The 15,251-nt window shown below is 36.7% G+C and overlaps 3 protein-coding genes across 4 annotated transcripts; 1 reads left to right on the top strand and 2 right to left on the bottom strand.

The window, feature by feature from the left end:
• Positions 1-739: 739 nt before the first annotated feature.
• On the bottom strand, positions 740-5,382 carry LOC107717426 (platelet-activating factor acetylhydrolase IB subunit gamma-like). The gene is made up of 6 exons (XM_016524160.1): positions 5,305-5,382; positions 4,660-4,743; positions 4,422-4,511; positions 4,192-4,308; positions 3,499-3,621; positions 740-2,405 (listed from the first exon to the last, which is right to left on the bottom strand). The coding sequence occupies exons 2-6, from the start codon at positions 4,735-4,737 to the stop codon at positions 2,148-2,150; spliced, it is 666 nt and encodes a 221-aa protein (XP_016379646.1). The 5' UTR covers positions 4,738-4,743; positions 5,305-5,382; the 3' UTR covers positions 740-2,147.
• On the top strand, positions 5,307-8,836 carry prr19 (proline rich 19). Of its 2 annotated transcripts, XM_016524158.1 has the most exons (5): positions 5,307-5,463; positions 5,574-5,624; positions 5,896-7,298; positions 7,776-7,924; positions 8,071-8,836. In XM_016524158.1, the coding sequence occupies exons 1-5, from the start codon at positions 5,312-5,314 to the stop codon at positions 8,599-8,601; spliced, it is 2,286 nt and encodes a 761-aa protein (XP_016379644.1). In that variant the 5' UTR covers positions 5,307-5,311; the 3' UTR covers positions 8,602-8,836. The 2 variants fall into 2 exon arrangements, with proteins under 2 accessions (XP_016379644.1, XP_016379645.1); XM_016524159.1 differs by lacking the exons at positions 5,307-5,463; positions 5,574-5,624 and adding an exon at positions 5,677-5,746.
• A 436-nt stretch (positions 8,837-9,272) lies between these two features.
• On the bottom strand, positions 9,273-13,248 carry tlr21 (toll-like receptor 21). The gene is made up of 2 exons (XM_016524157.1): positions 13,221-13,248; positions 9,273-12,468 (listed from the first exon to the last, which is right to left on the bottom strand). Exon 2 carries the CDS (start codon positions 12,357-12,359, stop codon positions 9,405-9,407), a length of 2,955 nt encoding a protein of 984 aa, XP_016379643.1. The 5' UTR covers positions 12,360-12,468; positions 13,221-13,248; the 3' UTR covers positions 9,273-9,404.
• Between the last annotated feature and the right edge of the window lie 2,003 nt (positions 13,249-15,251).

Genomic DNA, 15,251 nt, shown 5'->3' with positions numbered 1-15,251 from the left:
GACGCGTTTCAGAAAGGCGGGGCATAGAGGAGAAACAATAATGTACAGTATGTGGAAAATAATGTGCTTTTTGAACCTTAAACCGCATAAACACATTTCATTACACCAAACACACAAAATAATGTTCTTTTTAGCAACATCATATGACCCCTTTAAACATTAAATTGATCAAAGTCACAGTAAAGACATCATGCTACAATTTCTATTTTAAATATTATTTTTTCAAACATTCTTTAAAAACTTTTCAACAAAGAATCCTGAAATGTAAAACATAATGCGTAATAGCAGCACAACTGTTTTCAACATTGATAGAAATGTTTCTTGAGCAACATCAGAATGATTTCTGAAGAATCATGTGACACTGAAGACTAAGGTAACAGCTGCTGAAAATGCAGCCTTTCCATTACTACAATAAACTACATTTTAAATATTAAAACCGGTCATTTTAAACTGTAATATTTTACAATATTGCTGTTTTATTGTATTTTTGATAAAATAAATGCAGCCTTGGTGACCTTAAGGTGTGTCTTTTTAAAATATTTTTAAAAACCCATACTAACCACAAATTTTTGGTTAATATTTAAAATATTTTTTGAATGCCAAAAAGAGCTTTCTTGGCAAATGTTGTAAAGTGAATTTTTCCTTTTATTATGGACACTTATATCCTGTCATGATTCATAAACTAAACATAACATTTAAAATAACTACAAGGAAATCCAAAACAACACATCTGAGAGGTTTTCCATAATTGTTTATTGCAGCACCAGGCATGACATCTAACCCCTCAGAATATAATCTCAACAAGTCATGAGATACAATTCCTGGAATCGCATAAGACTACTGAAAGATGACAACGTTCACAAAAACCCTTCAGACAAAGCAGTACGAACACAAACACCAGGACAAAGCAGCAGAAGAATCACACACCACAACATTTAGCCATATTCTTCACCATTTGAAAGTGATAGTTTGTTGGTTGTAATACAACAATACAATATAACTAATACAATAAAAATAAAACCAGTGATTGGCTCCTTATGATTTAAATTCTCAACTTAAAAGAGAATTTAACCAATTCCTTGTCTTTAGTTATGCGATTTTAGAATTCCATCCACAGTATAAATCTTTCAGATACCCCGGTGCATAAAGTTCACATAATTCACCTGCTGTCTTGCGATTCGACAGCTTATCACACACTGAAACAAAACACTAAATGAACAATACAAATACAAAGTAGGCAAATACATGGGAGAAAATTACAAAAATAACAAAAAATACTGTACAAAATAATTGAAACACTAACTCATTGTTTATCACAAAGTATCTAAACAATACATCTGAGGGGATCATTTTAAAGGTACATAACTTTGTGTGAAGCACCTACCCTTTTCTCAGAAAAGAGCCTATGGGCATGTACTGTGGACAATCAGTAATGGAGAACGAAACCAAATTAACCCATATTGTTCCTTTCAACAAGTAAACGAGCGGCTGTCAACATCTGAAGGGCTATACTGCATTCTTTCGGAAAAGCTGCTGTTTCGTACACAAGGATCACAAGAAATTCTTCGGCAATCAAACCACGATAGCAGCACATGTACACTTCAACAACCATTAGTCATCAGAGGTCATCGAGAGAATAACATCATACGAGTTTTTGCGTCTTGTAAATATATGCACACGCTTTGGAATGTACTATCATTTTGCATAAAGAGATCGATTTTGACAGAATTTGAAGGGATAGTTCACCCAAAAAATAAAATTCTGTTTTTACTTACCCTCATGTCATTCTAAACCTGTATGACTACTTATTTTGTGGAGCACAGAAGAAAATGCATTTGGGGACAAAAATAGTTGACTCATACAGTGATTGGAACTACATGAAGAATGACATCACAGATTTTTATTTTTGGATGAACTATCCCTTTAAGTTGGTTCTCAATGAACAATAAAATCTATTTTTGTAGTAACAAGGAAGCAATAACGTATATTGATGGAAAGCATGTGATATACAGTATATGCGTTTATGTATATTAAACAGTCATGAGTTTTCCTGAGGGTGTTTATATCTCAGTAACGCTCTATTTGTAGAGCATAAAGGATCCGTTAATGCACATGAAAGGGTGTTTATGCTGTATTTTGTTTTGTGTTCAGGGAGCATGTTTATCTAACAGGGATTTGATGCGTTCATGTAAGGGCTGGCACACCCTCTGGTAGGCCTGCGGCGTGAGGTGCAGATAATCATACATGTCCTGATGTGCGATGGAACCGTCTGAGTGAATGAACCCAGGGTCCATGTCCAGAAAGGAGACATGAGACAGAGACACTACCTCAGCCTGAACTACAGCATTCACACTCGCATTACGCTCACGAAGAGGATTTGGACTTTTGCCTCTCGGCAGCAACCCCTAGTGGAGAGGAAAGAGAGCATTACATTCCATTACTGATGATAATTTTGGGCCTTTTACACCAAACAATGTGTTAATGGGACACTAATATCTATTGAGGATAATGCTGATGAAAATCAATTAAGAAATGACAGCCTGAGATAACGACTGAGATACTTCAATTTATATATGTCATAAAAGATAAGTTGAATAACAGTTAAACTGACATTAAAAGGTCAAAATGAATATGTACTGAATATACACTACCGTTCAAATGATAGGGGTCAGTAAGATTTAATTTTAGAAAGAATGTTTTTGAAATAAATGTCTTTTGTTCACCAAGGCTGCAATTTATTTGATCAAAAACAGAGTAAAACTGTAATATTGTAAAATATTATCCCAACTTCAAATTTATTATAAAATGATGGCAAAGCTGAATTTTCAGCAGCTGTTACTCCAGTCTTCAGTGTCACATGATCTTTCAGAAATAATTTGAAATATGCTGATGTGGTGTTCATGGAACTTTTCTTATCATTATCAATGTTGACAAAAGCGGTGCTGTTAAATATTTTTGTTGAAACTGTGATACATTTTTTTTCAGGATTTTTGATGAATTTAAAGTCCAAAAGAACAGCAAATTTTTGAAACATACTTTTATAATTCTACAAAGTAATTCTGTCACTTTTGAGCAATTTAATGCATCCTTGCTGAATAAAAGCATTGATTTTTTTTTTTTTAAATCTGACCAATCCCAACAGTAGTGTACATTATAGTAAATGTGATTAACTCTTCCATTTATATGATTAAATTATTTGAATAATTTTTGTTAAAATAACATTGTATCATTTTTATCTCCTGATTCTTTTTTTTTCTTCTTTCTCTTCTTGCATTTATTTATTTTTTTTGGAAACGTGCTTACATTTTGTTGGACAGGTACATTACTTTAGTTTTTTAAAGCATATTCTGTTGCCTAATTCTCTGCTGATCATGTCACAATAGCTAAGAAAATGGCACTTTGACAATACTGGTATGATGAATTAAATTAAACATGAAATTATTGTAAAGAATCAAACAATGCTGTGACAGAGAGGTAGTAGGAGCTAAGATAACTAACCAATACAAGTGTGTGAGCGCGGGGCAGTTTCTGATGGACCACATTGATGATGGCCATGATGCCTCCACAGATCTGTCCTGGGGTGTGACCATGATTATTAGTGCCTACCCACAACACCACCACCTGAATAAAAACACACAAAATATCACATTTATACTTACTCTATTTTGCTTCAAGAGGATCTTCCACATTTGTTTTGTTATTTCCTCTTTAAGATGCCCAAATAGTGTAATTTTCTTTCATGTCCCAATACAAATAAAGGATTCATACACAAATACAAATGCAGAGATTTACTGCCTCCTGTTGTTAATGTTGTTCTTTGTTTCTGTTGTTGAACGCCGCTCACAAATGACGTCGCTGTCGACTGGCTTACGTCACTTATTAATACACACTGTTGGTGCGAATGCAACCCTTTAAATAGTACTGGGAAATAGTTCGCGCAAAATCGTCCCAGTACTTTAGTACTGTACATTTAGTTCTGGAACTAAAGCGGTGCGAAAGGCCCTAATTACATAGTTTATCTGGACCATCTTGTATAGGGTGAAGATACTCCACCTTAATTTTTTGAAAAGCTTAATTCTTTCAAAGATCATTTTGTAAAATGAGAAAAACAAACTCTAAGAGTATTTAAAAGAGTAATCATTATTTTTAATAATATTATTTAATAAATGGTAAAATTCTTAAATCATATACCTTTGGGCTGATGTGGTCCAGTTCTCCATTCATGAGTCTCCACAATACATGCTGTGTAGCATCCCCACCAACCCCAAAATTCAGAGCATGGAGAGGAGAAAACAGCTTTCGCCAAACCTGTAAACAAACATAAAAACTAATTTTACACAAAAACATAAATATGTGTGCAGTCGCTCATATGAATGACAGATATGAAGTATGAAGAAGGAGATGCAGATACTTCGCTATACCTCAAACTCATGCAGAAGCTGGACAAGTGAATCTCCAACAAACAGAACATCAGGCTCTTTTCCTTTACTGTCTGACACAAATCGATTGTGCTGCAAGACGAGAAAACATAAAAATGCTATTACGACTCGATTTCCATATTAGAGAAGATATTGGCCAAGTATTTAAAACAAGGTGATATATTAGCAGCCTAATAGGGATGCTAAGGTTGTAAAATATATTATTATACAAAAGAAGCACCAATGACATCCATCGACCATCTCCCTGTATGTCCTGACAGGGGGTGGGTGTGGCTGCAGGGTTAGAATCTTCACTCATCACTTCCTGAGGACAGACATGACAGGTTACATTTTCTCCAATAGCGTCAAATATGTATCCTCATTTTAGACCAAACAATATTTAATTTAAAATTTTGACTACAACGTTGTGTTTTAAGCATACAAAATATTAAAATTTATAATGACTTTTTGACAAGTTGTACTGTGGTTAGTTTATGTAGTTTGTACACATCCCATGACAACCACAAATGCAGAAAAAAAATCACAGCTGAACTAGTTTGGTGCAATTTTTGGGTGAAGTTTGCACTGCAGTAGTTAACCTCACAAACAAGCTGGTGCAAAATTAGCATCTTATCTTATTAGCATCTAGCATCTTTGTGTTAATATATACAAAAGTTAACGTTCTTAGTACAGCTTACTGTGCTTATAACTAACCAGCTCACGTGGCTCGTGTAGCACTTAGCAAGCAGATACCTTCCATTTAGAGGAACAAGACGCAAATGCATTAAAACGCTGCGTAACATCATACTTTTGCTATTTAAGTATATATAATACATGTTAACACTAATATCGATTCATATTAACAAAAGACGGGAAATATCGTTACCAAAAAAATGTGTTGCCACAGAAAGGTTCAGTGTTCAATCAGTCAGCCAGCGGTCTGCTGCCAAACCCCGGAAGCTGGAATATCGAGCCAGGCATTACTGGCAGATCGCCGAGCACGGTCGAGCTTTAAAATAACATTATACTTTATAAACGCGAAAAGGTCAGTAAATGTCCTTCGTTTTTGATGTTTCAGTGGTTCAAATGTACGTAAAACATTCAAACATTAATTAATGCCAATTCTCTTGACAATTTCTTGCAATTTCTTCGCAGAAATCTGCGTTTGAGGTCCATCTTTGAAGCACGTTGCCAAGCAACGCAAAGGTAAAACGTAACGGCTTTTGGACTTCAACTACATACCGATGGTATTTGTTGATTTGAAATACATATATTTAACAAGGAAGAAAGTACTTCACTTTGAACACAAAGAATGCTGATCATTTGAGGTATGTTGCCATATGATGAACCTAAAAGTGCTAACGTTACGTGTAATCACAGTAAGCATGAGACTGTTAACTGAACTGTTAACTATTTATCTGAATTATAAATGCATTACAGACTAATTTGTTCCATTTTAATAACTTGTGTTTAATAGTCTTAACATGAAGATGAGCCACCAATCCAACAAAAGTTTTCTACATAACCATAACTTGCCGAAGACATCCAGTGACCGCCACAGTAGCACAGCCAAGTCTTCATGTCATACAGCCAATGCTGCCCACACCAGCAAACCAGTGTGCTCTAGCAGTATGAGAACAGATGTGCATTGCAACTCGTCACATAAAGTGAGGCATCTTAAAACCAGGAAGGAGAGGAATCAGATTCGAGGTCTGGAGAGAAACAGGTATCACCCAGGTTCTCAGCACAGCAGAAGAGAAGGTGGTGAGAAAGCACATCATCCACTGGCTTGCTCTAGAAAAGAGAGGGCATTCGCTAAGCCATTCATACCCCAGAAGCCAAGCATCATAACTAAAGGACGCCTTACTTCCAACCGAGGCCTTTTCAGTCATGAGATTAGGTCCATAGATATTGAGAGGCTGGTGAGCGAGCAGATAAGGAGAGACGAGCAGAGAAAAGAGCAAAGAAATCAGTCTATGATGCACATTACATCACCGCTGCCTCCCTCTGTACCTGATTCAGTCCCGGACTGCACTCTGGATGAAGTACAGGAACCAGAAAATAATACGCCGCCACAAGTGAAGAGGAAGAAAAGTTCAAGAAAAGAGCCTAGTGAAATAAACACAAGTGGCTTTCAGACTAATAGAGGGGTTGTTGTATCTATGGGACCATCTAGAGAAGATGGGAAGCATGACAGAAATGCCAACAGCAGAAGGGAAGATACTAATAGCAAAACAAGACAAGATAGTCCGAGTAGCCCCCCAAGAGAAACTGAACATGTGGTTTTGTCATCCTCAGAAAATGAACCGGTTTATCAGTTATGCTCTACTCCAGTTGAAACTAATATGAATAACTCTGATGTTTCACAAACAGGCAATCTCAAATGCCCTGATGAAGAAAACCAAGAAAATGGTTTTATGAATATTCAGAGATTTGAGAAAAACTCTACAACGGTGGGATTCCCAAACATGGAAGTTACGCAAATGTTCGAAAACCCGCAGACATTAACCTCTCTATCTGACCTGGACTCTGGGGCTGGTCAAGTAGGAGACAATGTTGAGCAAGGAGAGCAAATGTCACTGTCTTGTAGGAAAGAAGTGAAAAGGCTCCTGACACGTTTGTGCCAGAGTTCAGAGCTCCGTGTGCCAAGCCTTCGGCATCCCCTGCTGGCCGAGTGTAGAGAGGCGCTACTACAGGATTTACAAAAAAGACAGAGTTTCCAGTTAGAGCACAACCTCCACAGGCTACATTCGTTCTTGAATAGGAATCAAATGGCTTCTCAGCTCAGCTCAGGACAGAGAGATGAAAATTGTTCACCTTCTAGCCATACAGTGGAGAATGAGGATAGGTGCTTCAACAGGAACATGGAGATATGGACAGGTGTGTCAAATTTTTACATTTGTAAAAAAAAAACACGACAAATAGAAGAAAATTCTTTTAGAAATCAGTAGAGCATGAAAACATTGGCAAGGTCATTGGCTCAATTCCCATTGAATGCAATAAATGTATACTTTAAATACAGTGTAAGTCACTCTGGATAAAAAAGCTTTTGCCAAATTCATAAATTAAAATTAATAAATGGTAATTAAATGTCTTTAAATAAGTCATGTTGTAGCCATCAAGTAAAGAGTAATGACATACATTGTTCTTACACTTTGAAAATGTTTTTTTTTTTTTAAATAATGACATTATGCCAAACAGGGTTTTATTATTATTATTATATCAGGACAATTATATCACCTATTTTTGACGTAATGCACTCCAAAAATATAAATTTTAATTTAGAAAATATGCTTATCATTTACATGATGGATATCATTTACGATGGATATTTTAAATTATCTTTCTGCATCCTAGACAGTGCCATGCAACAAGATTACTTAACACAGGATGTTAAGCAGGACTTGGACAGAGGAGCTTTCACCAAGAAACGTAGGATACAAGAGTGGAAGACCTCGTCCAATCTCTTCTCCCTTGAAGAACCACGACAGTCACACACTGACATGGTGAGTAACGAAGTAAAGAATTAAATACAAATAATACCAAAATAGTTGTAAACTAGACTATAACAGAGGTTTAAAAAAATTCACAGCTTGCAGTTGAGGATTGTGTGGCTATTTTGCATGTGAATTTGATTGGTTAATCTTTGCAGTTTGACCAGTGGAGGGCAGCTAGGTTGTCTCAGGATTGCATCAGATCTCAGCATCATCGCAGCAGACAGCTCTTTAACCAGGAACAGACCTTTACCCAGCATGCTATACTCAAAAGCCCCACCTGGGTTGATCATCCTGTGGACTCCTATTCTCAGCAGCAGCCACTGAGCAGAGGGGAAAGTTTGAAAAACATAGATTTAGATCTCTCAAGAATCTCTCAACAGTGGAGGGAAGACAAAGATCTTGATTTGAATTCGTTTCACATATGTGAGAGCAGAAAACAAAAACCACAAGCATCTTTTGGAGGATCCAGATTCTGGTCGCATCAGCACCAAGTTCAGGATGAAAGAGAAAGATGGGCTCCCTTCTCATTCTCAGCATCCTATCTCTCAGAGGGCTTTCAATACAAGCCTTTTTTTCGCTGTCCACATCCATCTAACACCCAGCACAGGTCAGACTGTCTTGGTATGTCTCACTGTCCCAGGACAGACACACCAGATAGGGTATTTTACCCTCCCCTTTACCTTTAGCAAAGCTGTTTGCCACAATTGAGGCTGTTTGCCAAGATTATCTTTGTATGAGTAACACACTTTTTTTTTTTTGAAAGACCATCACCTTGAGATTTGAATTTGAGGGTTCAGTGTGCTCAAATTATGTACAGTCATGATTTCTCTGGTGTTTTTGCATTTACTGGTAACACAGGTATTAAGAGTGAATGAAACTGCTTAAAAACAAATTACTCTTTGTGCTGCACAAATAATAAAGCACCACACATTAGTTGTCTTTTATTCTCCTGAATTAATAGGGAAATGTTTGTTCGCAAGGATGCTGGTTGTTTATTTACTTATTTGATTATTATTATTATTATTTTTTTTTTAAATCAGATTCCTTCTGTATATCTTGTCTGGACTTTTATCATTAAGTTCAGCATTCTGTAAAAAAAAAAAAGAAGATGCAAATGGTTTTGTGATATTCTTTAATAAAGCAGTACAAAATTAGCAATTTACAATTTATATTTGGTAAAATATCCTATAGTAAACTTAAATGTAAGAATTCAACTGTGTAATACTCTTGTGAAGGTAAACCGATCACAGCTATTTTACCTGTTGAATGTATATATATATATATATATTATTATTATTATTATTATTACATTTTTTACCATTAACTCCTAATAAAAATTCAAAATTGCTTCTGGCGAGTTTGTATCTTTTCCATGATTATTTTTTCCATGTTTGCAAGCCTGCAGAATTTACAGCCCTTTAATTTACATTTATTGAAGTTCATTAAATTTGTTCTTATATTGTACAGATTAAATTATATGCCAGTGTAATCAGGGCATCAGGTAATATACTTCTTCATCTATTGGTGTCTGATTCACAAAATATTCTCTTTCCTCCTGGTCCGCACCCTCTTTGTCTTGCCTCCTCTGATCGTTCTGCTCCTTCATCTTCTGCTCCTCTTGGCTTCCAGTGTTGCTGCTTCTTAGTGCTCTCTTTAATTGATTCCAGAACAGTTCTTTTGCACTGTTTGGATCAGAACAGTTTGGCCCAGGCCACTGCAAATAAGTCTTTTTGAGCATGACCTTCCTCATACGGTGGTAAGTGGACAGTTGCCGCTCAGGGATAGGCTCCAGAAAGACCAGCAAAAGTACATCCTGCATTTCTTGAAAGAGGCGATAGCTGGCCAACTGGATCTCCAGTGAGCACCATTCGCTGCGAAGGAAGCTCTGACTGACCACACAGATCGTTTTGCGACTGCCATATACGGCAGCCACAATGTTGTCGACAATATCACGGCCCAGCTCGAAATCTCTGTGGTGCAGGCAGAGCCGAAATGAAGAACCCTCGAGGTTCGGCAACAGCTGTTCCATTACCCAGTCTTCATCTGCTGAGTTGTAGGAAACAAAGGCATCGTAATTGTATTTCTCCTCCTGGTCCCTTAAGCGACGCCACTGTTCTCCAAACCATGATCGAAACACATAGTAGCCGTACTTAAATTTCCAGTAGAGTCTGACATAAAGAAGTGGTATCAAGCTCAGTAAGATTGTGAATGTAAACGTTGAGGAAAACAGGTAGAGTGCTATGTCTAAATAACACACATTAGTGTCGAAGTTGTGAAAAAAGGAGCCTGGATGGTCTTGGCATGTAATATTGAAAAGATAAGGAAACTGGAGTCTCTTACTGCTTATGGTCCAGTTCTGCAGTTCACTATTCCGGCAGCCACAACTGAGAGGACAGCTGCGCATGTCAACGTATGTTAGATTGGTCAGATTGTCCAGTAGACTGATGTCCAAAGACATCATGGCATTGCGATTGAGATGTAGTTGCTTCAGTCCTGTGAGATTTCCAAAGACCTCTTTAGAAAATGATTTAATGCCCATGTTCTCAACGGATAATGTCTTTAATTTTCGAAGGTTTTTGAAAATACCAGGTTTGAGCTGGGCGATCCCAACACATGAGTTGTCCAAAGTTAAGAACTCCAAGCTTTTCAGGTCATCAAATGTTTCAGCACCAAATCCAATGATATGGTTGTTAGTGAGGTAAAGACTTTTGAGAGAAGTTAAACCACGGAAAAATGCGCGTGGCAACAAGTTTATGCCATTTGGTTCCTGTGCATCAAGTTTCAGATCAAGAAGCTTCGACATATTAATAAATGGCGAGTATGTATGTTCTGTAAAATACAGGATGTGGTTAGCCTGTAAATCCAGCACCTGCAGGGTGGCATGAAGTTTCCCAATGAGCGTGCTGTCTATCTCTTTCAGACGATTTCTGTCTAAATACAGATTGGCCAAGCTTTTCAGCCCATCAAATGCATGTGGCCTCATCTGCGTGATCTTGTTCCCTCCTAAATCTAAAATAATTAGATTTGACAGATATTGAAAGGCATAGTTGAAAATCACAGCTATTTGGTTGTTGCGCAGGTTGAGCGTTTTCAGGTTGGTAAGATCTTCAAAGGTGTCATTGTAGATATCGGTCAAAAGATTGTTATCGAGACGAAGTGTGACAAGATCTCTGAGTCCACTTAAGGCTTTATGGTCCAAATAGGCAATTATGTTTATGTTTAGCTCGAGGTTTGTTAAATTTGGTGTGTTACTGAAGGCATAACCACTAACCTGTAGAATACGATTGTAACGATAGCTCAGGCTTTTCAAGCTGTAGAGAATTTTAAATGTGTCGCAGGACATTAGCCTGGTCAGATGGTTATGTTCTATCTTGAGAGTTTTCAGTTGGTTCTGACAGTGCAGAAACTGCAAGCAGCTTGTGGTTTTCATCTCGTTCCGCGAGAGGTCCATTAGATCGGTGATACTGGAGCAATTACAAAATGTGTTTTTGTATAGAACTCTTATGGAATTGCTCTGGAGTACCATTTTAGGTATTTGATGATATCGCAGGTGAAAACACAGCGAAGTCAGAGCATGATGCTTCAGTTTCAAACCAGAGAAGTCGATGTGCCTTGGTTGAATATTGGTATAATTAAGAAGCTTGCTAGTGGAGACATTGGTAAAGCGCAAGCGCAGGTACTTTATACTCTTCAGATTCAGGCCCTGAAAAGTCTTGGATGACAGTAATTTGTTGTCTGATAGATCTAGCACTTTCACATACTTTAGGAAAGACTTGTCACATCCCAGTTTGTGTAGTTTATTATCACTGAGGTAAAGTTTGGCAAGCGAGTTTGGCAGACGGGTGGAGTGATGCAGGGTGGTTAGATTGTTAAAAGAAAGGTCCAGTTGTATCAAGCTGGACAGGTTTGTTATGCACTCAACCAAAGATGAAAAGTTTTTCAGGTGGTTCCTGCGTAGGTCAAGAATCTGGAGGTTTGTCAAATTGGAAAACAGGAACAAATCAATATAAGTGAGATTATTGTTTCCCAGGAGCAGCTCTGTGAGGTTATGTAGGTCACTGAAAACATCACGGTGGAGAGATGATATGTAATTGCAGGACAGATTTAACATCTGAAGATTTTGCAGGTTATTAAAAGCATCTTTGTGGATGCTAGCAATATGGTTAGCATCTAGTACCAGAGAAGTCAGTTTATACAGATGATGAAAGCTTTGGCCTTGAATGTGTGTAAGGTTATTCCGAGAAACTGTGAGGTTTGTTGCAGTGGGAAATACATCACTCACAATTGTAGTTATGTCTGTTTCATGACATTTAATACATCTGAAGGTTTTATGATTAGAATCAGGGATCTCAATGCAACTCCTGAAACTGTAGCTGAAGGCAAGGTTAAGGAGGCAGATGAATATTGCCTTTATGATCAGTTCACGACATGCAGATTCTGCCATATTTTTCAATTCCACTTTTTAATGTAACTCCCATTGACTGCCTTCATGAAAGTCCAACACTATGAGGTTCTTCACTGAGCAGCAAACACTTAGAGTTTAATACAGCCAGCTGCTAGAAAAAAAGAGGGAAAGGTTATAATCAGTTTGAATTGGAAATAAACTGTTATTATTTATTAATCCATACATAATGTTGCTAGTCAAACTTACATATTTTTTTTCCTCTTTAAATGTAACAAATGCATCAAGAACATGTTATGGATGTCTTATTTATTTATGATAAAATCACTTTAAAGATGATGTATCCAATTTATTTGAATACATGCAACATATACAAAAACATCCTACAATTACATTACTCAGAAACAAACTTCTGTAATGTACTCTCACATAATCTGTCTCAACTGCCCATTTCCCACTTCTCAGACCCTTTTCCCCTTTTGTTCTATTTACATCCTTAAAATGTAAAGAAGTATACAATAATGGATTGAAACTATAAAATCATGGTAAATATTTAAAGACCTTCTTAAAGAAGGTTTTCCTGGAAATGCATGACAAGCTCTTCTTAACAAGTTTCTCTTTTTTCACATTCCCCGTTGTTCATGATAATGACATTCAAGTACATACAAAGGCAAAAAACCTTTCCCGCTGAACAAAGTAGACAGTGAGCTATACATGTCACATTATTCTCTCTAGTATTAACAGGTTAAATACAGAGAAAAATCTCAGACTCACCAGTGAGCAATCCTATATAGCCTGAATCTCATATCTTTCATTAATTCATATTATTACATTGACTATTTTGCTTAAAAACAGTCTTTAGATTGAAACTTAAACTAAAATGAACTTGATTCAGTAGCTTACCTTCATGAAATCGTCCCTGATAATTCTGCAAGACTATCATAGGCGTTCTCTCTCTTTTAAACAGGACATTCCCTTCACAGGAATAGAAAGAGGAACCAAAAAATGTTCATGCCAGAGCAAATAAGATCAGACAATGGATCGCATAGCCTGATCCAATGGTTTTGATTCATTATTCAGAGAAATCTTGAATACTTTCTTTAAACAAATAAATGTATAATAATAATCATCATCATCATCATCACCATCATTATAGCCCTAAGTTGGAGTAGGCAGTAGGAAGATATTTAAGTGTGAAAGGACAAATCATCAAACTAAAGCAAAAAGTTGATTCATAATGTAAAACCTATTAGCATCATGATTTAATGTAAGGTGTAAAAATTTAACACATAACTAACGTTGTGTCTTTGATTTCATGCAGCATTACATACATATATTTGAAGGATCACAAGAACCATTGATATTTTGGAATATTCTTAAAACAAACAGAAGAAAAAGATAACAATCCCAGTCATCTAAATTAGCCATCTATTTTACTCCTCTTCATTTTCTTTTTAAATTAGCCTCTTGCTTTCTGTTCTCGAGCCATCTGACAGAGTCTACAGAAAGGACAGCAGGTCATAATACCTTTTTTAATAAGGCCCTAAAAAAGACGCAAGCCAATCATGCAGTGCAAGTCTTTGACATGAAATAGTATATTTTAGCAGAAATTACAACACTACATCAAGAGCAGAAATAATCAATAATCAATACTGAAAAGGATTTTTATTGCATGGCCTACATTAATACGATATTTGTCACGGATGCTTGTTCTCAATGCAATCATAGCGCCGGGTAGGAAGGGCAAACAGCAGCTGTCACCATTATCCTGTGCCACCTTACATCCCAAAATGCAAGGAATAAATGCCCCACACAGACCTGAGGAGTAAACCAGTGTCAGAATTCACACTATTTTACAATGTAAGGCTTGTAAGGTTCAACAAATGGATTAAAAGGATAGTTTATTAGAATTTACTCACCCTCATGTCATTCCAAACCTAGTTATGATTAATTATTCATATTTCCCCATGAGCTGATTCGCTACACCTGTATGGTGAATTATCCCTTTAACAACTTACTCAACTTATAATCACTATCAGGCATGTGCACACATAGATATCAAAGGGGGCTTGAGCACCTGCCCTTTTTCTTCCTCGAGAGAAAGTGCCCTTTTTTACCGTTTGTTTAAGAGAAAGTGGCCTTTTTTTTGTGGGGTTTTTTTTTTTTTTTTAATTAATGAATATATGAAAAAAACTAATAAAAAAATCAAAATATCAGGTCGGTTCGGGAAATGTTGAGACTCTGTCGAGTTCCGATGCCTTTCTCCCTCCGCGTCTCCGGGCAGCACAGCAGTATAGCACACATTATTGATCGGCTGCACATCACAGACGCCCTCCCTCCCTTTCCAGTTGTGTTTGTCTTGGGGTGGAGGTGAGTGGTAATGAACAAAAGACTAAGCTACCTGTGCCTCGAATTTACAGCTAATTATCCAAAAGACAAAAAGTAAATATAGTTAATTTGTCTTTCTAACATCCATGACTCAGCTACTATGTAAGTTAGCTAAATAGCTAAGGCATAGGAAGTCTAGTAGGTTAGACCAGTGCGCATTCTTTTGCTGCATGATTCAGTTTATTAAAATGCATTGATCACAAAATTCAAGATATGGGGGCAGAAATGTATATATTTATATAATTTCATATAGTTAATCAGTATCACATGAAGACTGACGTTTTTTTCACCAAAAAGCAGCATGATTACAAATGTGATATTTCTTTTAAACAGCAGTTCAATAAACAATAATTTAATATTAAGACACTTACGTTTTAGACACAATATTGACTGTTTTTGCTCTATTTCGCCAACAAATATAATTCCAATTTGCGTTTCTGAGCAACATGATGGTGTTTCATTCCTGAATGAATCAACCGTTTAAATGATTGGGTTCAGTCACAATGACTCACTTATTAACAGTGACTTGCTGCCACCTACTGGCGG

The sequence above is a fragment of the Sinocyclocheilus rhinocerous genome, unplaced genomic scaffold, assembly GCF_001515625.1.
Source record: "Sinocyclocheilus rhinocerous isolate Xijiao unplaced genomic scaffold, SAMN03320098_v1.1 scaffold1622, whole genome shotgun sequence".
Lineage (NCBI taxonomy): Eukaryota > Metazoa > Chordata > Actinopteri > Cypriniformes > Cyprinidae > Sinocyclocheilus > Sinocyclocheilus rhinocerous.
The sequence above is the reverse complement of the archived record's forward strand: the minus strand, read 5'-3'. Positions and strand labels throughout refer to the sequence as shown.

What these genes read in the sequence shown, in the direction of transcription:
- LOC107717426 (XM_016524160.1), bottom strand. Translation starts at nt 4,737, where the DNA reads ATGAGTGAAGATTCTAACCCTGCAGCCACACCCACCCCCTGTCAGGAC. An exon ending in TGGACCACATCAGCCCAAAG is followed by an intron (nt 3,622 to 4,191) that starts GTATATGATTTA and finishes GTTTTTATTCAG; the next exon opens with GTGGTGGTGTTGTGGGTAGG. An exon ending in GCGCTCACACACTTGTATTG is followed by an intron (nt 2,406 to 3,498) that starts GTTAGTTATCTT and finishes CCTCTCCACTAG; the next exon opens with GGGTTGCTGCCGAGAGGCAA.
- prr19 (XM_016524158.1), top strand. Translation starts at nt 5,312, where the DNA reads ATGTGTTGCCACAGAAAGGTTCAGTGTTCAATCAGTCAGCCAGCGGTC. An exon ending in CGTTGCCAAGCAACGCAAAG is followed by an intron (nt 5,625 to 5,895) that starts GTAAAACGTAAC and finishes TGTGTTTAATAG; the next exon opens with TCTTAACATGAAGATGAGCC. An exon ending in GACAGTCACACACTGACATG is followed by an intron (nt 7,925 to 8,070) that starts GTGAGTAACGAA and finishes TAATCTTTGCAG; the next exon opens with TTTGACCAGTGGAGGGCAGC.
- tlr21 (XM_016524157.1), bottom strand. Translation starts at nt 12,359, where the DNA reads ATGGCAGAATCTGCATGTCGTGAACTGATCATAAAGGCAATATTCATC.